Raw genomic sequence first — 26,157 nt, 5'->3', positions numbered from 1 at the left:
ATGTCAGCATATTCATCACAATGATGTCAGCATATTTAGCTCAATATTGTTAGCATATTCAGCACAGTAATGTAAGCATATTTAGCACAATAATGTTAGCATGTTTAGCACAATAAAGGTATTATTTTTAGCACAATAATGTTATCATATTTAGCACAATATTGTTAGCATATTTAGCTAGTAATGTTAGCATATTCATCACAATGATGTCAGCATATTTAGCACAATAATGTTAGCATATTCAGCACAGTAATGTAAGCATATTTAGCACAATAATGTTAGCATATTTAGCACAATAATGTCAGCATATTCAGCACAGTAATGTAAGCATATTTAGCACAATAATGTTAGCATATTTCGCACAATAATGATAGCATATTCAGCACAATAATGGTAGCATATTTAGCACAATAATGGTAGCATATTAAGCACAATAATGTTAGCATATTTAGCACAATAATGTTAGCATATTCAGCAAAGTAATGTAAGCATATTTAGCACAATAATGTTAGCATATTTAGCACAATAATGTTAGCATATTTAGCACAATATTGTTAGCATATTTAGCACAATAATGTCATTATATTCAGCACAATAATGTTAGCATATTGAGCACAATATTGTTAGCATGTTTAGCACAGTAATGTCAGCATATTCAGCACAATATTGTCAGCATATTTAGCACAATAATGTCATTATATTCAGCACAATAATGTTAGCATATTGAGCACAATATTGTTAGCATATTTAGCACAGTAATGTCAGCAATTCATCACAATATTGTCAGCATATTTAGCACAATAATGTCATTATATTCAGCACAGTAATGTAAGCATCATTAGCACAATAATGTTAGCATGTTTAGCACAATAAAGGTATTATATTTAGCACAATAATGTTATCATATTTAGCACAATATTGTTAGCATATTTAGCATAGTAATGTTAGCATATTCATCACAATGATGTCAGCATATTTAGCACAATAATGTCATTATATTCAGCACAGTAATGTAAGCATATTTAGCACAATAATGTTATCATATTTAGCACAGTAATGTAAGCATTCTTAGCACAATAATATTAGCATATTTGGCACAATAATGGTAGCATATTTAGAACAATAATGTTAGCATATTTAGCACAATATTGTTAACATATTTAGCATAGTAATGTTAGCATATTCAGCACAGTAATGTTTTCATATTTAGGACAATAATGTTAGCATATTTAGCACAATAATGTTAGCATATTTAGCACAATAATGTCAGCATATGTAGCACAATGATGTCAGTATATTAAGCACAATAATGGGAGCATATTTAGCACAGTAATGTTAGCATATTCATCACAATAATGTCAGCATATTTAGCACAATAATGTCAGCATATTCAGCACAGTAATGTAAGCATATTTAGCACAATAATGTTTGCATATTTAGCACAATAATGGTTGCATATTTAGCACAATAATATTATCATATTTAGCACAATATTGTTAGCATCTTTAGAACAGTAATGTTAGCATATTCATCACAATAATGTCAGCATATTTAGCACAATAATGTAAGCATATGTAGCACAGTTATGTAAGCATTTTTAGCACAATAATGGTAGCATATTTAGCACAATAATGTCAGCATATTTATCACAATAATGTCAGCATATTTAGCACAATAATGTTAGAATATTTAGCACAGTAATGTAAGCATTTTTAGCACAATAATGTCAGCATATTTAGTAAAATAATGTTAGCATATTGAGCACAATATTGTTAACATATTTAGCATAGTAATGTTAGCATATTCAGCACAGTAATGTTAGCATATTTAGGACAATAATGTTAGCATATTTAGCACAATAATGTTAGCATATTTAGCACAATAATGTCAGCATATGTAGCACAATAATGTCAGTATATTTAGCACAATAATGTCAGCATATGTAGCACAATGATGTCAGTATATTAAGCACAATAATGGTAGCATATTTAGCGCAATAATGTAAGCATATTGAGCACAATATTGTTTGCATATTTAGTATAGTAATGTTAGCATATTCATCACAATAATGTCAGCATATTTAGCACAATAATGTAAGCATATTTAGCACAATAATGTTTGCATATTTAGCACAATAATGGTTGCATATTTAGTAAAATAATGTTAGCATATTTAGCACAATAATGTTAGCATAATGAGCACAATATTGTTAGCATATTTAGCACAGTAATGTTATCATATTCATCACAATATTGTCAGCATATTTAGCACAATAATGTCATTATATTCAGCACAGTAATGTAAGCATATTTAGCACAATAATGTTAGAATATTTAGCACAATAATGGTATTATATTTAGCACAATAATGTTAGCATATTTAGCACAATATTGTTAGCATATTTAGCACAATAATGTCATTATATTCAGCACAATAATGTTATCATATTGAGCACAATATTGTTAGCATATTTAGCACAGTAATGTCACCAATTCCTCACAATATTGTCAGCATATTTAGCACAATAATGTCATTATATTCAGCACAGTAATGTAAGCATATTTACCACAATAATGTTAGCATGTTTAGCACAATAAAGGTATTATATTTAGCACAATACTGTTAGCATATTTAGCACAATAAAGTCATCATATTTAGCACAATAATGTTATCATATTTAGCACAATAATGTCAGCATATTTAGCACAATAATGTTAGCATATTTAGCACAATAATGTCAGCATATGTAGCACAATGATGTCAGTATATTAAGCACAATAATGGGAGCATATTTAGCACAGTAATGTTAGCATATTCATCACAATAATGTCAGCATATTTAGCACAATAATGTCAGCATATTCAGCACAGTAATGTAAGCATATTTAGCACAATAATGTTTGCATATTTAGCACAATAATGGTTGCATATTTAGCACAATAATATTATCATATTTAGCACAATATTGTTAGCATCTTTAGAACAGTAATGTTAGCATATTCATCACAATAATGTCAGCATATTTAGCACAATAATGTAAGCATATGTAGCACAGTTATGTAAGCATTTTTAGCACAATAATGGTAGCATATTTAGCACAATAATGTCAGCATATTTATCACAATAATGTCAGCATATTTAGCACAATAATGTTAGAATATTTAGCACAGTAATGTAAGCATTTTTAGCACAATAATGTCAGCATATTTAGTAAAATAATGTTAGCATATTGAGCACAATATTGTTAACATATTTAGCATAGTAATGTTAGCATATTCAGCACAGTAATGTTAGCATATTTAGGACAATAATGTTAGCATATTTAGCACAATAATGTTAGCATATTTAGCACAATAATGTCAGCATATGTAGCACAATAATGTCAGTATATTTAGCACAATAATGTCAGCATATGTAGCACAATGATGTCAGTATATTAAGCACAATAATGGTAGCATATTTAGCGCAATAATGTAAGCATATTGAGCACAATATTGTTTGCATATTTAGTATAGTAATGTTAGCATATTCATCACAATAATGTCAGCATATTTAGCACAATAATGTAAGCATATTTAGCACAATAATGTTTGCATATTTAGCACAATAATGGTTGCATATTTAGTAAAATAATGTTAGCATATTTAGCACAATAATGTTAGCATAATGAGCACAATATTGTTAGCATATTTAGCACAGTAATGTTATCATATTCATCACAATATTGTCAGCATATTTAGCACAATAATGTCATTATATTCAGCACAGTAATGTAAGCATATTTAGCACAATAATGTTAGAATATTTAGCACAATAATGGTATTATATTTAGCACAATAATGTTAGCATATTTAGCACAATATTGTTAGCATATTTAGCACAATAATGTCATTATATTCAGCACAATAATGTTATCATATTGAGCACAATATTGTTAGCATATTTAGCACAGTAATGTCACCAATTCCTCACAATATTGTCAGCATATTTAGCACAATAATGTCATTATATTCAGCACAGTAATGTAAGCATATTTACCACAATAATGTTAGCATGTTTAGCACAATAAAGGTATTATATTTAGCACAATACTGTTAGCATATTTAGCACAATAAAGTCATCATATTTAGCACAATAATGTTATCATATTTAGCACAATAATGTCAGCATATTTAGCACAATAATGTTAGCATATTTAGCACAATATTGTTAGCATATTTAGCACAATAATGTCGTTATATTCAGCACAATAATGTTATCATATTGAGCACAATATTGTTAGCATATTTAGCACAGTAATGTCACCAATTCCTCACAATATTGTCAGCATATTTAGCACAATAATGTCATTATATTCAGCACAATAATGTTAGCATGTTTAGCACAATAAAGGTATTATATTTAGCACAATAATGTTAGCATAATGAGCACAATATTGTCAGCATATTTAGCACAGTAATGTCAGCATATTCATCACAATATTGTCAGCATATTTAGCACAATAATGTCATTATATTCAGCACAATAATGTTAGCATATTGAGCACAATATTGGTAGCATATTTAGCACAGTAATGTCAGCAATTCATCACAATATTGTCAACATATTTAGCACAATAATGTCATTATATTCAGCACAGTAATGTAAGCATATTTAGCACAATAATGTTAGCATGTTTAGCACAATAAAGGTATTATATTTAGCACAATAATGTTATCATATTTAGCACAATATTGTTAGCATATTTATTATAGTAATGTTAGCATATTCATCACAATGATGTCAGCATATTTAGCACAATAATGTTAGCATATTCAGCACAGTAATGTAAGCATATTTAGCACAATAATGTTAGCATGTTTAGCACAATAAAGGTATTATATTTAGCACAATAATGTTAGCATAATGAGCACAATATTGTCAGCATATTTAGCACAGTAATGTCAGCATATTCATCACAATATTGTCAGCATATTTAGCACAATAATATCATTATATTCAGCACAATAATGTTAGCATATTGAGCACAGTATTGGTAGCATATTTAGTACAGTAATGTCAGCATATTCATCACAATGATGTCAGCATATTTAGCACAATAATGTTAGCATATTCAGCACAGTAATGTAAGCATATTTAGCACAATAATGTTAGCATGTTTAGCACAATAAAGGTATTATATTTAGCACAATAATGTTATCATATTTAGCACAATATTGTTAGCATATTTAGCATAGTAATGTTAGCATATTCATCACAATGATGTCAGCATATTTAGCACAATAATGTTAGCATATTCAGCACAGTAATGTAAGCATATTTAGCACAATAATGTTAGCATATTTAGCACAATAATGTCAGCATATTCAGCACAGTAATGTAAGCATATTTAGCACAATAATGTTAGCATATTTAGCACAATAATGATAGCATATTCAGCACAATAATGGTAGCATATTTAGCACAATAATGGTAGCATATTAAGCACAATAATGTTAGCATATTTAGCACAATAATGTTAGCATATTCAGCAAAGTAATGTAAGCATATTTAGCACAGTAATGTTTGCATATTTAGCACAATAATGCCACCATCTTTAGCATAATAATGTCAGCATATTAAGCACAATAATGTTAGCATATTTAGCACAATAATGTTAACATATTTAGCACAGTAATGTTAGCATATTTAGCACAATAATGCCAGCATATTTAGCGCAATATTGTTAGCAGATTTAGCACAATAATGTCAGCATATTAAGCACAATAATGTTAGCATATTTAGCACAATAATGTCAGCATATTAAGCACAATAATGTTAGCATATTTAGCACAATAATGTTAGCATATTAAGCACAATAATGTTTGCATATTTAGCTTGATTTTATATCTTGACTTTATGCTTTTGCCTCCTTTTTATTTTCTCCTGATGGCCCCTCAGAGCAGCCCGGTATAAAATGTGGCCCCTGAGGAATTTAATGTTCCACAGATTTAGATCAACTTTAAAATTATTGTTCTTATTTTCTGAGCCCACTGTCAGGCTCCTCATTACATCACTGATCTGATCCAGCTTTACACCCCATCTCGGGCTCTTAGGTCTGTGGATCAGAATCTACTTATGGTTCCACACACACGGTTCAGGACCAGAGGAGAGAAATCCTTCCAGACTGTTGCTCCTAAACTTTGGAACGATATTCCTCTCTCTGTGTGTTTGATGATCTACTGACTCCTTTAAGAAACATCTTAAGACATTTTTATTTGTTCAGGCTTTTCCTTGATTTTCTGGAACTCCTGTTGTGTTATCAGTTTTATATTGATCTTTAAAGTATATACTTTATTGAGTATTGTTTTGATTGTTTAAGCGCTTTGTGACCCTGGTCTCGAAAAGCGCGCTATAAATACAAATTACTTACTTACTTACTTACAATTAAAAACTAAACAGACTTAAAGACTTAAACAGACATTAATTAAGACTTTCAAGGGAATAAATAAAAATAAGTAACCAACAAAATGAAATAAATAATTACATTGTTACATAAATAACTTGGTAATTTTTGACATTTAAAATGTTTAATTTGCATTTGCAACCATTTGCATTTGTGACGTCATCGGACCGGACCGAAATGGTACACCGGAAACGTCCTCCGGTGGTGTAATGGGGTACTACAATATTAAATTAGATTTAAAGTAAGTAAACCGTGTAAAGCGACTTTCATTAACTAAATAATCCCCTAGGAAATTCGAGATCAATTACAATTTTAACCTTTTTTTTAAAAAAAAAGTTTGTTAAAAACCAAGAAAGTAGAATTTTAATATAAAATTGTTGTGTTCATCCATTTTAATTGAGAATTAATCGAAATTATTTATTCGAATATCTTGATATTAGACCGGCCTGTCTTGTGTTCATGTCATCAATTCAATTTAATTGGGATGAAGCTGAAACATGTCTAGGCCATTTTAAATGAGGTTAGAGGGTCAGCATTAGAAAGATAATATTAAATAAATAATAATAAAAAAAAAACATGTGACTTTTCAAAAAAACTTTAGAAATGTGTTTAATGCAAAGAGGTAATGGCACTTGTTTGATGACCCTATGTTGCAAATAAGTGAATTCATGAATGAAAAATAATTCAAAAACACAAAGAGACAGAATTAAAATCATAGTAGATTTAATAAATATTTAGTCTGAGGAAGATCAGACAGGAAACAGTTTTTAGTTTGACATTCAAAAAAAACAAAAACATTTTTCCTTAATTTTTTTTTCCTTATTTCGCCTGCCGCCGTCTTTGCATTCCACTCTATATAGTGATGTCAGGCCTAGAATCCACAAACCATCATAGTCAGAACTGCAACTATTGCATAAATACAAAGCAACAAACAGGTGAGGCTCCACGTGTGGTACACGACAAAATGGCAAGAAAAAAACAAACATTCACAGCAAACGACAAAAATGTTCTCAAGACTGTCAGCTTTGGTTTTTTTTTCTGTTTTGGTGTGTTTGGATTCAACCAAAAATGGTCTTCACAGAATGACGACGGACAGAGAGAGAGCGGTGGTGCGCTGACCAGGAGGGAGAAAATCATGAGAAGAAAGACGAGAGCACCAGGTTTCGAGGCTCCCAGATGAGGTACTTTTTAAAATATAACTACCACACACGACACACGTAAACGCTCCGGTTGGTTCTTTCGCTGCAGCAAACTTCTGTGCGACACAGGTCTTCATCGAGACGGTTAAAATCAAATCACAAAGAGGAGAAACACGGAAGGAAAAGCTTTAAAATCCAAGCAATAAATATATATATCGAGTAGTTTCATAAAAATTCTCAGTTTCATTCAAAGATGAGGAAAAAAACAAAGATGGCTTGTGTGTCGACATGTACGACGTTATCCGGAAACTCTTCATGTGCAGCTTATTAAAGGATAGGAGTCATTTATAATTCAGAAATATCTGTTCCATGTTCGAAAAGCTGGCTAGAAAAATGGAATTTAAATGTGCTTCTGTCCACAGAAATGCATTGCATTCACTTAAGGGAAAGACTTTTCCTGAATAAACCACACATTGGCAAGTTTCTCTGACTTAAAATATTGTTTTTAAAATAAATGAAATGAATAAAAAAAAAGTATTCGTCATATAGAAAAATAAAATCAGAAATGACAAAACAATAATTATTATAGTGAATTTAGTATATACTTTCTATATTCATACATAAATACATTGGAATTAAGTTTTTGAAATAATATTTGATAATATTTTGTACAATATTCTACATTATTTAAAATCAAAGACAAATACAAGGGTAGTTTGTATTTCATCAAAAATAGAGCTTTTTTTCAATTGATTGATAACAGAATTCTGAAATAAATAAGCTTAATTTGTGCGTAAAAACGTTTTTTATTTCCCGAAAAAACACATAAACAAGTCTTTACGTTCAAATCTCATATGAATGAAATACCTTTTTATTTAAAGTAATATTTCAACCATTATTAATCAAATTGTTAGTAAGAGAAACTAATTTAAAAATAATTAAAAGTAAAAGAGGCACTAATTCAGAGGAAAAATCTATTATTTTCATGGCATCTGTGTAGAAAAATAGATCAGGGGGGGAAATATTATGAGGTTTTTCGATAAGTTTTAAAGTTTTTTTCCCTCAGTGAATGAGACACACTTCCGGACGAGTATGTAGTGAAACAAGTGTTTTTAGAGTCGACGCTGGTATATTTCCGTATACGCTTTGTTTAAATAACCACATGCATTTAACATTTACACCATAAATATTCCTTCACGCCCTCAAATCAAAACTAGCCAGAGCTCTTCCACGACTGTAAACCTTGATTGTGTGTGTGTGTGTGTGCGTACGTGCATGTGTGTGTGTGTGTCGAACAAAGGTAGAAGCTCCTCGAGGCGTTCACAGTTTATCCGTGTCAGAAAAGGAAAATAAACGAAAAAAAAAAAAAGGTAAACTGTGAGGTGAGGAAGGGGGAGAAGGGGGAGGAGTCCTGCCTCCCGCTGACCGACGCCCCCTCCGTCACTGGCGTCACTCGTCGTCGTCGTCGTCCTCCTCCTCGCCGTCGGACAGCGAGGCGCAGGGTCGGATCTGCCGGTAGCCGTCCAGCCACTTCTCCACCATCTGCGTGACGAGCGGGTGGTTGCGGCGCCGGCAGCTCTTCTGGAGGGCGACCAGGACGCCGCCGTCCGTCACGCAGCAGTCCAGCCATTCACGCAGCAGCTTCTCCTGCTGCTCCTCGTTACCCATCTGAGTGGACAGACAGCAGGGGGCGCTAAATAACCCTCGCTCATACTCAATTCTCATCAAAACACAACACAAGTCACCTGAACTTCCATCCTTTCTTCCCCCATAAAAACATTTTTTTAAAAAACGTACTTCCTGCGCCGACAGGAAGTGGATGTGCAGCAGCTTCCTCTCGCTGTCGACCAGCGGCAGGAACGTGACCGTCACGTCGTCGTCCGTGTTGAGGTTGGCGCCGGCGCCTCGATTGTCAAAGCCGTCGTTCTCCATGGCGACCAGGGCGGAGAAGTGGCCGCGGGTGTAGCCCAGCGCGATGGGACTCTTCCAGCAGAAGCTCTGCTCCCACAATAGTGGCAAGTACACACCTGAGGGACGCGAGGATTTTAGTGTTTTTATGAAGGATATAAACCGTGAAAACGACCTCAAGAACATCTTAAAATACTGCACACTCAAGGACATTATACATTTAAAAGAACACTGCATTACACAAGTAAACAATTTAACCAAGTTGCAATTCGCCGAGTGTCCACTAGATGATGCACAACCGGCGGCAACAGTAAAATTTGGGTTATTAAACTATTGAAGACACAACTGACGCAGTTATGATGCAGACATGGATCTTCAAGTCTGAAATGTTCTTCTTAGACATGTTTGAGTGGAGAAATGTGGCCACAAGTGTGTTCATGCACAGCATGAATGAGTACTGACCTTGAAAACGGGTGAACCCAAGCGTTTCTCCACGGAAACTTTTGTAATACTTCACTCCGTAGACGATGATGGGCCTACGAAGTATGTGTGCGAGGACGAAGATGTGGGTTTGTTCCAAACTGGATCCCGGCTGTGAACACATGTGAGAGACGGTGCAGCTCAACATCATGGAGTCATTAAATAGATTACATCGTAAATATTATCCGAGGACAATTGCAGATACTTTCTGAGCTCCTGGTCAGTACCTGGCTCGCCAGCGAGAGGATGAAGGCCCAGTCCTCCTGCCACTGCTCCTCCCTTAGAGAAAAGTGCAGACCGAAACTTTGGGAATACCAGGACTCCCACTCCTTCCAACGTGTGTAGAACCTTGCATTTAAAATACAAACTTGTGTTAAAGTGAGACCAAATTAAAAGGTATGACTACCACTTTTAAATTGATTAATAACCGGCAAAAAAAATCCAGTTGTCTTGTCATCAGATACACAATTGTGTTCATGGACCATCAGTAAAAGAAATGTGTCAAACAGGATTTTACATGCATATTTTCAATGGACTCCTTGAAGGTTTAAGACACTCTGAAAGCAAGCGCTCCTAGAACCGTCACTAAGGAGTACTTCTGCGGTAGGGCCGGAATTTTAAATACAAAGTCTCCTTAACTATGATGATATGATATTTCATATGATAATTGTTATATATGGTAAAAAATCCTTTTGTAAAAGCACAAAAACAGGAGCTGCAGTGATGTGTTTACTGACAGATGAAGTGAAAGCTTTGTTAGAAATCAAGTCAGTGAGAGTCTTTTGATAATGATTGCATGAAGTAATATTAGCCTCAGTTTTAGTTGGGAAAAACTAATATTCTACCACACCAGCTAATATTATACTTATGAATTGGCCAAACCTTTGTCATTGTATGTAAAATAACTGAAAGATTGACAAATTATGTCACTTTCCAGCTCTTACCAAGTTCAGTTTCCCCACAATATAAGTAATGTTGAATAACTGTTTAGATTATTAGATACTTGAAATGTATATATTTTTGGCTTTCAGATAACAATTAATTTTGTAATTATTGTTATTTTATTGTTATTATACTACAATAAAGTGTCAATTTTTGTGTTGCAATTAAACTTCTGACAGCTAGATGGCAGCCGTCATTACATCCTCCTCAGGAACAATGAAACCTAAAAGGATCCTAGTGATGACTGAGGACAAGAGGAAACAGTCGATTCCAGTTTTTAAAGCTGATGTTTGGACATATTTTGATTTCAAAACAAATGAAAGCAGTTACGACTTTATCAAGAGTCATGTGGTCTGTTAATTCTGCGACACCAGAGTCAAGTACTTTGATAATTCTACAAATATATCCTTGTTACAACAGTATCACAATATATCGAATCTATAATATAATATAATATAGTATATGTATGTACAGTTAATTTAACTTTGTTATTTTTCTTTGATCTATGTTCTTCATCTTTAGACTTAGATTGTACCATCTTGTTCTGTATCTATATTTCTCTTTGTTCTTGTTTTTATTTTTATGAATAATTGCTGTATTGCTGTGTCTAATTGGATTTTTTTTTTCTTCTATTTTACGATAACACAACGTCCAGATTCATCCACTCACCAGTGCGAGCAGTCGTGAAGGCTGTCGTGTAACGTTTTGCGAAGCACCGAGTCTTTGTCATAGATTCCCCAAGTCGCCTGCAGCACAGAGTCCAGCAGACAGTCGCCCGCCGTCCGGTTCCACAGTGCGTAGAGTCGACTGTCCAGACGAGTGCCCAACTCCAGCGACCAGTTGATGATGGGAGACTCCTCCTCCAGTTCTACGAGAAGAGGGAAGAGATAAGTGTTAAAAAACATATAGTTCTAAAAAACTTGTTCATGCCTTGATAAAAAAAATAGCAGGAGGATTACTGTGACTGCGGGCGAATATTTTGGAGACCTGGTGATCTTTAAGGAATGTCTTTGTGGTCTTGCAACTTAAAAGCTCTCAAACATTATCTGTTTATTCACAAGATCTCAGCACTCAAAGCTCGCTCGGATGACAGTATTCTGGGTGGTAGAAATACTAAAGATACAACTGTATTAGTTGGAAAAAAACGAACTTATTTACCAAAAAAGAGAAAATAAACCTGGTAAAAAGGTCACATTTGAATTGATTAAATATGAGAAAAACAAAAAACAGGTTGATGGATTTTTTAAGCAACAGTTAAAACTATGTTAACTTTGACTATTTTATTAGATGGTTAATCCTCCCATCTCTTTAGTGAGATTAAAGAATTCTGCCATCTTTTTTCCCCCCTAATCCTCTACTGTACTTTAGACTGACAGACATTGGTTCCGGTGTTTTCAGAATCTTCAGTAAATATGGTGCTAATTACCGCAAATACATCCACATTTTCTCAGAAATTCCATCCTGGGGAGAATAAATTGTCTCAAATCATTGATCATTACGTGAAGTAAAGTTGGTAATCATTTGTCTGATTCAAATGAAACTTGTCACACTCGTGGTTTCTATGGTCTATTCAATGACTCAAGGATTTTTATCCTTTATTTCACTCAATAAGAATGGGATGAAATTTGCTTCTGCAACAAATCAAACAAAACAAAACATGTCAAGTCCCGAGGTTTCTCATTCAGTATCAGACATTGTCTCGAATCTCATTTTTAGTAGTCAAAAACATAAATAAATGCAACAAAATGTGCTTAGAAATGAGTGTCACCTTTTTGTACATCTCTATCCAGCACCTCGTCGAAGAGTTTCTCCTGAACTGCCGGAGGAAGGTCCTCGATGTCTGGTGGAGCGAAGAGCAGAGAGTCAGTGACGGCCTCTTGGTCTCAAACACAACAACAGAGTCTGGACATGAACAAGCTACTGTGATTCTGTGTGCGAGTCTAATTCAGCCGAAGCCTTCCAAGTACAGTCACCACTTTCTTTTACCCCCAAACAAGAGAGCCCCTTATTCCATCTTAACAACCCTCAACAACAAAGAGAAGAACAGAGCAACTGTCTGCAGCGGCACACAAAAGTTTATTTACTAGCAGGATGAGAGTAAAATACATTATTTATATTGAAACAGAAGCGATCAGACACAAGACATTGTCATGCATTAACTGAGATAAACTTGTTTTTAATTTAAATTATTGATATACTTCATAACTAGACCTCCAGAGGGATTAAAGTCCATCTATCTATCCATCCATCCAACCATCCATCCACTTCTTAATTTGATTATGTCAGCAAAGACGACGCAGTACACGTGCTGACCTGCAGGCAGTGTGAACGTCACCAAGTCGGTGAGGAAATAGCAGGTGAAGTCTCCCTTCCGCTGGTGAAGAGATGCCGCGACCTCCCGGCGGATCTGCTCCGTCAGCTCTGGACACACCATGGCCGGAATACACTTGGCTGCTTGCTGAGACACCTGCGGGGGATTTGACGATGCATTAAAAGATTGTGGAAGGGAATAAAAGGGAATAACGAATGGGAAAAAAAAAAACTGTCAGAATTAGATTCGATCAGATTAGATAGTCTTTATTAAACCCTCTAAAGGAGATCTCCTTCGGGAAATTAGGTCCCAGTTCACAGAAAGTTTCATAAAAACCGAACAATAACAAAGTGCAAAAAAAATAAATAAGTGCAAGTATAAAGATCATAGATGGCTAGAAAAGGAAATGGCTCAGAGAAAAAGGATACAAAGATTAACATGGACTAGAACAACATCAAATTTTCACTCCACTCCTGCCCCCGAACTCAGAATTAAACAGCCTAATAGCACGAGGAATGAATGAGTCCCTGAGTCTATTAGTGTTGCATCTGGGGGGGAGCATTCGTGCTCCTTCTGCTTCTCTGCTCACTGATGACAGTGTTCAGAGGATGGTTGACAATTAAAAATAGTGAGGTCAGACTGCCCTGAAGAGATAGTTCACTTTAATCATTTTCTATTCCCGACTAAGGGTTAGGATTAGTTTTCAGAGTAATCTGTTCCTTTTAAGAGTTATAGACAAAAATGTATGTTCATTTTAATGTAGCGACTGGAGTGTGTCTTCATCTTCCAAAAACACACTCAAACAACCAAATACCTCCATACTGCTCGTCTGTAACGTCCATCTTGTATTGAAGCTTCGACAAGAGGAATTGTTTAGAAAAAACTTAAATAAGTCTAGACATTAAGTTTCTTTTTGGCAGATGCTGCTAGGCTGTCAGCCTTAACCTTGAAATGTGTTTCAATGAGGAAAGATGTCAGGCAGCAGCTGAGAGACTACAAAAAAACATCTTAAAATAAAGTTCTTTTTTCTCATGTCAAGATGGACGTTACAGGCGAGGAGTTTTGAGGTATTTTGATGTTTTTATGTGTCTTTTTAGACGAAGACAACTGAACTCCAGTCGCTACATTAAAATGAACATACATTTTTGTCTACAACTCTAAAAAAACAATTCCCACCCTTAGTCGAGTAGAAAACGAGTGAAATTTGAACCAAACCTTTAATGTTTAAAAGAAAGTGATCTTTATCTTAAAAGAAAACAAAAACACATTCTATGACATGTGATAGTTCAATTAAAGACACAAATCTACTTCTACTGCCAAATTTAGAAAAGTAATGCCAGCAGGGAATGAAACGTGTTATCATGTCAGACACATGATTGGTCTCATGCTGGTCATTAATTGGCCCATTCTGAATAGAATCTAGGGCAGCGGCTGCGGTTGTGATGTGTGTGTGTGTGTGTGTGTGTGTGTATAATCTGGGATCATCGAGCATTAATAGTGGGTTGCAATCCACCTCGGGCGCAAGTTCACTGAGCACACGCAGGGAATTCAATACCAGCTTCAAATTTCCTGAGCAACACTTTGAACATTTAGGTTATAAGGAGAGAGATTTTTAAATATTTATCCCATATTTCAGTAGATGATCACGTATGTTTCGTATATTGAAACACACAGCTATGCACATGCATGAAGAGCTAAACAATGAAAAAAATGATTAAGTAAAAAGTTATAAATATATAGTAACGTAATAGTGACCTCAGTCAGCAGCACGGCCAGCATGTCCTGCCTTTGGAAGCGGATAGCGAGGTGAACCAAGGTGAAGCCCACATCAAACGCGGACGGACGATTTAAGAGGCGCACCTCATCTGATGTCAACTGTCTTGCGATGTCACCACCTGATGATTTAAAAGTCTCCACGGCTGCCAGGTCTCCTTCCACTACACCTGTCGAGAGAGAGAGAGGACATGTGGTCGGTTAGACACAAGAAAGATGAAACCGTCGCAGGAGCGTATTTGTTTGCTTGGTTATGTGAGCATCAAGCAGCTTAAAATTGTATCTTCATGAAGAGCACGGTATATAAATCAGAGCATGAATGGTTAGAACCTTGAAAACCTGTGCAGGAGCTGGTTGCAGACACACTCCTACAAAATTAAAAAACTTTAAGCTTGTCAAAAATGTGCTTTTACAGTATATGTACTTATGGAACAAACAAAAAAAACATAGTTCATGAAGGACAAGTAAACATTTCAAAAGAAACTCTCATATCAAAAAATGAACCTCTTTTAGTCATGATTTTTTTTTAACTTTGAAAACATTTGGTTTAACTTTTTTATTTTCTATTGAGGCCGTTTTTTAGCTTACATTTTATGCCATTTATAGTCATATTCTACTCATGTTTTCATTTATCATGTGACTAATGCAACCCAAAGGTATCATTTTAATATGAATTAAAATTGAATTAAACAAGTGTTATCTATACCACTGGACCTCAACCTTGGGACGCAAAGAAAGAATAACAATATGTATATGGATGATCTCTGTCAAAAAACTTGTTTTGACAAAATATGGTATTTTCTCATGTGTGTTGCTCTTAACACTTCTTAAAGTCAAGTTTATTTTTTAAAAAATTACCCTTTAAACTAGTTTAAAAATAAATAAATCACAAACTATATACAATTAATTTCTCCTTTTTTTTTCTGAAGGTCAGTCCGTGATTATAACGCCTACATAATACCAATCCATGGTGCAAATAGACGTACAGGATCACTGATCTTAACGACCTAAAGAGGGGATTAATGCAAAGGCACCCTGGGAAAAAGTCTTGTCACTAAAAATGGTCTGTTATGGATTTCCGGTTCACGGGTTCATTCTGTGCATTCACACCTTAAAAGAAAAGTGTCTTATCTTTTTTAATAAGCTGCTTTTTCTTTACACAAGAAGAAGAAAAAAAAGTACACCCTGCAGCCTTTTATAAAAAATGTTGCACTTGAATATTAGAAAACTTTAAACACTGCTGTGGCTTTTGTTCTGGCCCTGAAGGAACACGCACAAAGCTTTGCTGCATAATAGCCATGTTAGTGAGACGGAGAGTGGGAGAGACGTGGAGTGGGTGGAAGGACTCTCTGTGCCATGTGGAGCTGGCTAACATGGTGAGAGATGAAGGGAGACGCAGCACAATGGCGGGGCAGTGTGTGACCGAGGGATAACAAGCTCTTTTCCACACAACAACCCTCCACTGATGTGGGTCTGCCTGCAGCCTGAGTAGTCGGGACTGTGGAGACCTTCAACACAAAAGAGTGCATAATATAAATGCATGAAGGGAAGCAGTGCTGCTGATGGTCAACTTTCCTGCGAGCAATTTTCTTGGCTGTCGTTTTTATATTAGACGAAAGATTAGCACTTAAGTGAAACCATGATGAATTCTGCCTGCCAGTAGCCAGAGCCGTGTCACAGCAGCTCATATTTAAGAGTTATTGGTATTTTCCCCGACTCAACAATTTTGTTTTTTATCAAAAAGACTGTTTCAAGAAAAAGAAATGCATAAAAATAAATCTTGCCATCGGACTTTGAATATGAATTTGGAAGCATCAAAATTGGATTTAGAATTTTAAAATCCATCAAAATTCAAGCAGTTATTTTTTTGCCATGTATTTACTTTAAATGTATAAATACATTCGGTGTAGCATATTATCTGTAAAAAAAAAAACGTAAACGCAAGAAAATATTGAGTATAAACAATTCATGGTAAATTAATTGAGTGTTAGAAATCCTGTGTAAACAGAATTCAGTGTTAATATACGGGCAACAAGAGAACTAATCGAGCCCCGACTTAACACTGTGACATCTAGCAAAGGTGTGAAGGTGGAAGAAGTGTGAAGAAGGTGTGAGACAACCAACACGTGTGAAGCTGCTCTGATCAATCTGTGTAGTTTATTTCCATTCGTAACATTGAATTTTACTTGAAACATGGCACGTTGAATTTTCTTACACCGATTTATCTTTTTGTTTTTTACGTTACATTTTTTTAACATTAAAAATCTACTTTACACATTGAATTTTAAATGGAATGTTAAAATGCATTGGGAAAAAAATAGACCATAAAAAACAACAGTGCTTGAAATGCAAATGTTTTTCAAATTCAAAGTCAGATTTTGATGCAGTAAAAATTTAGTTTGAAAATTGTATTGAAAGTCCGACGGCACACATTTACTCGCATAGAAAAATCCTTAAATTACTTTGAATGTGAATATCAGCCATCAAACAACAAAAGGTTTTAAAGGTTTACTTATTAACCTTTACCATAATGTGCGTTCCATTCATCACAACAGAGTCATGTGTGGTAAAGGTTTTACTCCCCATGAATAATTGAAGCGTCTTAAGTATTAAAAAAAACAATCGGTTAGATGAAAAAGGTTTAAGTCATTACAGCCATTTAAATTCAAGGACAAATATTAAATTATTCTTATGTTTATATTAGAGAGGATGACGTTATGTAAATATTAGATGATAACAGCATTTACAACTAACACATCTACTTGAAGTTTCTCATGAAAGTGGAGATGGAGCTAAAACCGTTGAATTCAACCAGACACAACAGATAGGACACACTTTTTAGCAAAGCGGTTGCAACTCGAGACAACAAGAATGTCCATGGGTGTCTCAATAATTCATGTAATTGACCAAGTTATAATTCCCCTCTGCAGAGAGGAGGACGCCACAAACTCTAATGTGCTGCTGACATCAGTTAGCTTCTTCGAGAAGTTAACCCAGTCATCAGCTTACTGTCCTTTATATTTTTAGAATGCAATTCAGCATGTTTCATCAAATTCTAACCACTGGTTTTATCAGAAGTTCCTCCTTGTTGAGACAGAACCTCAGAAAATCCATTGCATGTATATCCCTATTATGTATTTATGAGCCTCTTCACCGTCACTGAAAGTAGGTCACAGGTTTCTTTTGGTAGTTTGCACATTCCCTGTGTGTTTGACCTCTCTCCCCTCCGTCTGCATTCTTCACTCAGAAATGCAGGCTTGTAACAACAGAGTGGGTTTTTATTCAGAGCAATCGTTGCTGTTATCAATTATTGAGAAACTGCTAGAGACGTTTTCAGGTTGATTACAAGAGGAATGATGAAGAAACCATTCTTAGTTCTTTGAATGCTTTGAAAAATTCACAGGTATTGATACCGACACGAAGCCTGAAAGACGACAATTTCATGGTTTTATTTACACAACGGATCAGGCCCTACAGATAATATTCCTACTGGAACCGGCCCAGCAGTGTGGGTAATGACATCTATTTATTACACTCTGTGAATGATGCCAACTTGAATGTGAAAGTTTGCTAAAAAGCAACTTTCATAAGGTTTTATTGAAGCTTCCTCAATTACGACATCCAGGTAGACACAGATTTATTTTTTTAATTCGACAATAGTACGACAGAACATTTGTACATTTCTGAGCTTTGTAATATTGCTTTAATTTTGCATTTTATTTAGTTGTGTAAAAATGTCTGTTTAATGCATTTTTGTGTAGTTTGAGAGTTAAAGATACAAAACCACACGTTAAAAAAAATGTAGGTAAAAAATTGAAGAGACAAAAAACCTCTCACATCCAGATTATTGTTTTTTGCCTCGATAACCAAGACGGTCATTCTTGTTCTTTAAAGGGCATTATTGCTTATTGAAAGAGCAACTCATGTGTTGATTGAAGTGCCTCTTAGACATTGTACTCATCAGTATGTTTTTGTACAAAACTCTCATTACATTAGAAAATATACCTAAAAACGCCTGGTGTTTAAATCTCGTTTACCACAACCTCCAAGGGACTTATTGTATAAACAAAGTGGGGTGTGATTACAGCTGGCTGGAGGAGGAGTGAAGCCATTATTACACTATAATGTACTCCTCTCTCGTAACCTCTCGTTCGCCAGGATTAAAGAAGGTGTAGAACTTTATAAAGTAATAAGTTAAAAACATGGTCATGATGAGGGACTTACTGCATCTTGGAGAGGAAGACATTTGAAACATGTGAGTGAGTCAGGAAAGTTTCATTGCCCTTTAAGTAACGGCAATATATTTATTTGCATTTGCTATCAATCTATTTTTTACAAACCAGGTCCACTTTGTTGTGATTGGTAGGGAGTCATGGGTAGGTTTTACCCACCAACCTCCATCCTGACTCTCTCGATACTTGCTTTCAAAGCTGCAAGAATTTGATTCTATAGTAAAGCTGAATTCTTTATCCAATCTATTCGACTTCAAATATGAAGCAGCGACATCCTTAACCCGTACACATCAGTAAGATCCACGGTGCTTCTCTGTATTTTTAACCGGCTCTGCACTTGACACGTTATTTATAGAGCAAGAGGTCTTTTTGTAACGGCTGGTCACCCTTGAGAACTCTCGGGTCAATGTTTACCAACATGGCAAGTGTCAACAGCAGAGAAAACTTCCTTAGCAACAGATCGGTGTCAGATTATGTGCAGCAGACGATGCCCCCCTTGTGTCAGTGTCAAGTTAAATCTCACCAGTCACCATTGAAAAGCATGAAATCAATTATTGACAGAAAATGGTTGCATTGCAGGAATAGTTTCTATAACCAAATACAAATGTTTTTCCTTCTGATGAGGAACATGATCATGTAGCGTCACACAATAAGAACGTGTGTCTTGTAAGGATGAAGGACCATAAAATATTTACACTGAACTCATCGTCGAATAAACAGGAATTGCTTGATGTAGTTAAATACCATGTCGATAAAAGTCAGTAATGCCTGAATTCCAATAGGAAGAGAGGTTGAGTGGGCAAGCGGGAGAAGGTCTATAAAGACGTTGTGAAGGCAGCGCTGCTGTAGTGGAGGGTGAACGGAAGAGTTACTCTTCAGGTTCGTCCTCCCACTCTACACTCACCATCTGACAGTGTGGGCGACTGGACACTTGTGTTTCACTCGCGCTGGCTGCAGAGGATTTCTGAGATTACATCGACAGTGAATCATCTGGGCTACCACGAGGAGGAATTTCACAAAAAATAACCTTTGCCGACGCACACGGCAATCGAGATCAATCTACACACTCTCCGGGAAATCTCCGTCGGCACATCAAACGGATTATGATGAGGAAAAGATGCTGATGAAAGTCAAACATAAGAAACGGATCAACTCACCAACGCAGGCATTTAGGAAGAGCCAATCGGTCCTTCTCATCCGGTTCTTGATCTGCTTCAGCCTCTTAAAATCGACCTCCAGCTCCTCTGTACTCCCGATGCTCGCCCCCGAGGCGAGTTCGATCCTCTGAAACTCCATGTTCAACTCCGACTCCGGCTTGGCAGTCGGGGGAGACCTTCTGTGGCTGCTGCTGCATCCACCTACTCCACTTCCTACTCCGCCGACTCCTTGTCCACCCGACTGCCCGACAACACTCCTCCGGTTTTCTCGGTCCCGTTCGTTTCGTTTGGAAGAGGCTTGTTGGCTTTCTGGCTTCGACGCCAGCTCAATGGGTTCAGCTAACAGGCCGTTCGGCCTGGGGTGGTCACACACGACACACTTTGGTGCCTTGGACCAGTTCTCATAAGTGCAGACAGTGCAAGTCCAGTGCTGTGCACGAGTGTTTAGTCTGTTACGGTCATTGTATTCCTCACAGGGGTCTGTAGTGGTGGCGGAGGAGGCCGGGCGACATCCTGAGCCTGAGGTCTGAGGGGACTCTGTGGGGCTGCGTGGCTGCTGTGTGTGAAGGGCATGATGGGTAACATTGTGCTGCTGCTGCTGAAGAGCCTGCTGCCTTTGGCACAAGCACTGGGTACAGCGGATGGCTCGAGGCCAGTTCAGGTAGGTGCACATTTGACAAGACCACTTACTGCTGGTCTCGGGGAGATCCGTGATGCGGACTCGGGGTCGGGCACTCGAATTTGGACAGATGAGCAAGTTGGAACCACCTTGAGGTGGACTATTGCTGAGGCCGGGAGAGTCCCACTGGTGCAGACTGGCGTCTAGAGCGGGGCCGCACTTGAAGGGCTCCTCAGTGATGATGGCACCGACACTGGGCTTCTGGGCGCGACACATGGTGCACTTGATGGCCGACGGCCAGTTCTCGTATGTGCAGTATTCACAGCCCCACTTGACAACCAGCTCGGTCATCGCTGCACCGCCACTGAGGGAGGTCCGCTGCCGCTAAGAGAGGCTCTCAGCTCGGCAGATCCACTTTCCTGGAGATCACAGGGCGAGCAGTTCCCTGGAAATCAAAGGAGAGGAGACGGTGAATAAAAACAGTTCGCCACATGGGGAAAAAGGCAAAACGTTCATAGCCACCAGTAGATTCAAATACTGGCTTAAATTCAAAATAAAGGTAATTTTATGGAAACGTAAAAGTGGATCCACAAGTTTACTTTAAGTTGAATTAAGTGTGTCCTAAGTAAATCTTGGATCTCTGTTCAGTATCAGTGTGTTTCTGTTTGTACAAAACTCTCTTTTCATTGAAATATTTACATTAGAAAATGTGCTTAAGCCCCAACCACTGAATACACGTTTGTCTTGAGATTCAATCTTTTACCATAACCACACCCACTCGGCTGTGATTGGTCAAGCATTTAGGTTCGTCACCGCACGTGATCAAACCAGGAAGTCTCAACCTCCAGGTGACTCTTTGTATAAACAAAGCAGGGCATGACTACAGCTGGCTGGACCAGGTGTGAAACCATTGTTACATCATAATGGACTCTGCTCTCGTAACCTCTTGTGCGCCGAGATCTCAGATGGAGGAGAACTTTATAAAGTAATAAGTTAAAAACATTGTGATGATGAGGGACTTATTGCATCTTGGAGAGGAAGAGTCAACATTTAAAACATGTGGGTGAGTCAGGAAAGTTCGGTTTTCACATTAAATGCCATTCAAGAAGAAGTAAACAACAGGCAAATAGTTTTTGATTTAGAAACACTAAAACAGTGTGAGAAACATTACCGTCAATCTAAATATTGTTTTGTTTATAGGTCTCGTGTGAAGCAACAGGCGGTTAAATAGAAAAAATAGTAGATCACATCACACAGCACCAAGTCGAGGCTAATCAACAAAAACTAAAGAGCCATGTCAGAAATATAACACTGGAATTGGCCTGCTCTTATTATAATCCGACCCCTTCTATAAACACATACAGTAAGCTATATACAGCGGGTGAAAGCGTCATGCAACCCAGCAGGGTAACCAGAGACAAGGACAGATGAAACCAGACACCCAGCAGAGAGGCGCGTGACTGGTTAAGACACTTAGTGATGTGGCTCAATTGAAGTCTCCCCAAAGCCCATTATCTACAGTACATATAAAACTAAATTATCCTGGTTGCATGATGGGAGAATCTAAAATAAGAGTAGCCACAGGAAGAGAGTGACTAATGCTGCGGATACCAAAATAAAATAGTGGAAAATAATACATTTGAATTATTGTCTGATTTCTTGGTCAAGTGGAAGAGACAAACGGAGAGTAATGGCGCTCCAATTTTTTTTTTTTTTTTGTTACGGAAGGTCAAAATCTTGCATCTCATGTGCTGTGTGGGCGAAGCCAATTGTTTAAAGCAGCATATAAACCTATTCTCCTTTTATAAAAGCCTATTGATATTACAGCCATTATGTATTCATAGAGTATGATCGTATCTAAAAATACATCACCACCCACACAAACCTTATACTCAGACACAGGGCTTGCTGAAAAACAAATAAATGGTATGGTTTAGACAAAGCTTTAAAAATTAAATTAAATTAATTTAAAAAAGAGCCACAGACAAAACTATTGTGCCATTGTACAGACGTATGCATCCAGAGGTTAATGTGAACAAATCCTATTTGTATTTCAAATAATGTGTTAAAAGGCTCAAACCAGATGGAAATAAACAATTCAAAAGCTGTGTTTATGCCTTTTCTTGACCAAAGCAACCAAGTAGATAACCCGTTAGTTATTTCGCAACATAGCTAACAAACTGCAATAGTTAAATAGTACTTTGTACCACTTGAAGAAATGCAGTCTTGTCTTCGACACATGGGGGAGGACACACCATTTAGATCAGGGGTCTCAAACATGCATTACGTAGGACATTGGCAGCCCAGAGACATGATATTCGGCGACACTCCATTCAATCAATGTTCAACCTATGACTGCATCGTTTTTCACACAGATGGATAAAAAACAAAGATCATTACGTCAAATTTTATCATTTATGTAGCTTTTATTATATTGTTAAGATGGAATTTTTTTTAACCCAAGACAATTAAAAAATCCTAAATTCACAATGAGAGTACACAAAAATCAATAAACATCCAAATAATTAAATTAGTCAAAAATGTTAGAATAAAACAGCTAAAAGAAGGGGGTTCTTTGCGTCCACAAAAATGGACCTCTGGTGGCTCCCCCGCCTAGTTTAGTTTGAGACACCTGATGACGCCTGACAACATACAGTATGTAAAGATTATTTTGGCAGTGCATCACAGGAAACAAGAAGGTTCCACCCACGTTGACATGGCTAAATGTCTTTGTGGACTTGTATTACAATCAAAGCAGTGAACCACAAGAAACATTTGCATAAAGAAAAACTGCCAAGCCAACTCAAATTTCTGAAATGTGTATTTTACGTCCTGTTCTTTAACTCAAGGGCAACCAATGTCAAAACACAACTTTTCTGACTTACTCTTACGTTTCAAATATTGAATCTTCCTCTCCAAGATGCCGTAAGTCTCATCATCACCATGTTTTGAACTTTTTACTTATATAAAGTTCTACCCCGTCTGAAATCTCATTGAACGAAAGGTTACAAAGCGGAGTCCATTACGATGTGATAATGGCTTCCCTCCTCCTCCAGCTAACTGTAATCACACCCCAATTTGTTTATACAACAAGTCCCTTGGAGGTAGAGACATTTAGGGTTTATGATGTGCAGTGACACAGTGCAAAAAAAAGAATTTTAATTTTGTTGGCTGCAAGTGTATTTCTAAATTATTCTATTAAAAATAGAATGTTGTACAAACAGACACATACTGATGAGTACAATAGAGTCCAACATCTATTTAAGACACACTTAAATCAACACATTAGTTGCTCTTTAAAAATATAACTTTGTAGTAATAGTAAAAAATAAAAAAAAAGCAGGAAGCTTCAAAGTCAAGGTGAAAAAACGGATTGACGTGAGGCACGACTTAAAGTTAACATTAGCTCTACCAGCGTTTACATGTCGCCTCCAAGTTCACAACAGCCCGAGACATTCTGCACAGTGACGTGACGTGTTACCCCCTCTTTTTACTGATGTGTAACATACAGCTTTAACTCCAAAAAACCCCAGATATTTTGGTATGTTTGTGTTGAAGCGAACAACAAGCTAGCTCAAGTGTCATGTTGAGCTAACTCTTCGTCAGGCGTCTTTACATGACAACAAGGAGACGGTTGTTTGGTTACGAGCCAGGAAACTACATCTTTACGCTCAAGGGGTTTTTGTTGTTTTTTTGTCTGGTCACCCCTCGAGTGAAGCCCCCCGAAACATCCCGTGTTTACACTCCAGCTTACAACCAAAACAAACGACTTCGACGAGAGAGAACTCGACACTTGTTTTTTTGTTCGTTCTCTCACAATATAATACGTACCACCGGGAGAGAATCTCTCCCCCCTCGTCCCGTCGCCTCCTCTGGCCGCTTCAGAGCATTTTTATATCCGCTCCTCGGTCTCCATGCAGCGGGGGCTGGGGAGGCGTTAATGGCGGCAACAGTGGACGAGCAGCAGCAGCAGCAGCAGCAACAGACGCAAGGACTAGAAAAATACACTGTGAGCTCCGGGGCCGAGTTTACAGTGGAGAGGCTGGGTCACCTGAATCTTCCGGCTCGTCTGATTGGCCCGTTCTTGTGTATCCCTTCGCGTCATCCAATCAGCGTCTACGTCTCTTCATCCCCACTGTTAGGGTTGAAAGCAAAACAGAGCGATATGTCAAAAAAAAAAAAAAGACAGTCGAAATAATCGTGATTTTTTTTTTTAAATCATCGACATGTTTAGATGATAAAAAAAAGCTGGTTTCTCGCAAGATCTGGTTCGTAATAATTTGTTTTTGTTTGTGTAAAATTGCGTTTGACCACGTGGGGCTTCTTCAGAAAAGGGATAAGGGATGATGTCATCGAAAAAAAATACTGCAGTAAGCAGTCTGCAGTAATGTATGACATCGTATCCTTCAGCGTCCTTACACACTTTAACAGATCTAATTACTGAGACACTCGTTTATTTATTAGCTTGTTCCTACCTTGCTGGACGTTCTGTTTCCAATCTGTGTAAAGTGTTTTTCTCAGCCACGTTTTAAAAATGTCTTTTGACATCATATCAAGCGATGCTTCAAGTCAAATAGACAACTAGAGAAAAGGCAATAATCTGGATTTGTCTATGCAAAAAAATTGAGGTTGCAACAGCTAAAGGAATGCAAAGGGTCAACAAACAAATAGATAAAATGGAAGGTATGCATTGGTTTGAGGAGGTTTCACTAGTAGATCTCAGCACAAGTACTTTGTAGGCTTCTTGTGAGCAGATCAGGATTAAAAGCAACGCACAGCAAAAGAGATCAAGTAGGGACCAGGATTATAAATAACTAAACTGGTTCTCTAAAGCAATCACTTTGTATTAAGAAGTTTCAATTCATTCTTGCAGTGGATTAAAAAAAAATCCTCGAATTATGTGAATCGTAATATATCATTTTAAAATACAATGAAGACAAGGCGGGTATAACTCAATCAAATTGAAGGCAAATATTAGAAACATGAATGACCAAATACTAAACGTTGATTCAATGGGTGCATATTATTCAAATGGAATTAAAATAAACTGAAGTAAGGATGATTGGAAAACATGATTTATCAGTTTTTATCATTTAGAAAAGATGCAAACTTGCAAAGGTCATCTTCACATTATGAAATTTACAGTAAACGG

At 36.6% G+C, this 26,157-nt stretch overlaps 1 protein-coding gene across 1 annotated transcript; it reads right to left on the bottom strand.

Annotated features, from left to right (window-relative positions):
* Window positions 1–7,150: 7,150 nt before the first annotated feature.
* On the bottom strand, window positions 7,151–24,975 carry zranb1b (zinc finger, RAN-binding domain containing 1b). Its single transcript, XM_087802206.1, has 10 exons — window positions 24,837–24,975; window positions 20,387–21,450; window positions 14,980–15,167; window positions 13,227–13,380; window positions 12,682–12,753; window positions 11,583–11,781; window positions 10,199–10,319; window positions 9,954–10,083; window positions 9,381–9,610; window positions 7,151–9,251 (listed from the first exon to the last, which is right to left on the bottom strand). Exons 2-10 carry the CDS (start codon window positions 21,354–21,356, stop codon window positions 9,033–9,035), a joined length of 2,283 nt encoding a protein of 760 aa, XP_087658332.1. The 5' UTR covers window positions 21,357–21,450; window positions 24,837–24,975; the 3' UTR covers window positions 7,151–9,032.
* Window positions 24,976–26,157: the final 1,182 nt, after the last annotated feature.

The sequence above is a fragment of the Callionymus lyra genome, chromosome 11 (assembly GCF_982586985.1).
Source record: "Callionymus lyra chromosome 11, fCalLyr1.hap1.1, whole genome shotgun sequence".
NCBI classification, from domain to species: domain Eukaryota; kingdom Metazoa; phylum Chordata; class Actinopteri; order Syngnathiformes; family Callionymidae; genus Callionymus; species Callionymus lyra.
Note: the sequence above shows the minus strand (reverse complement) of the source record. Positions and strands in the feature narration are given on the sequence as shown.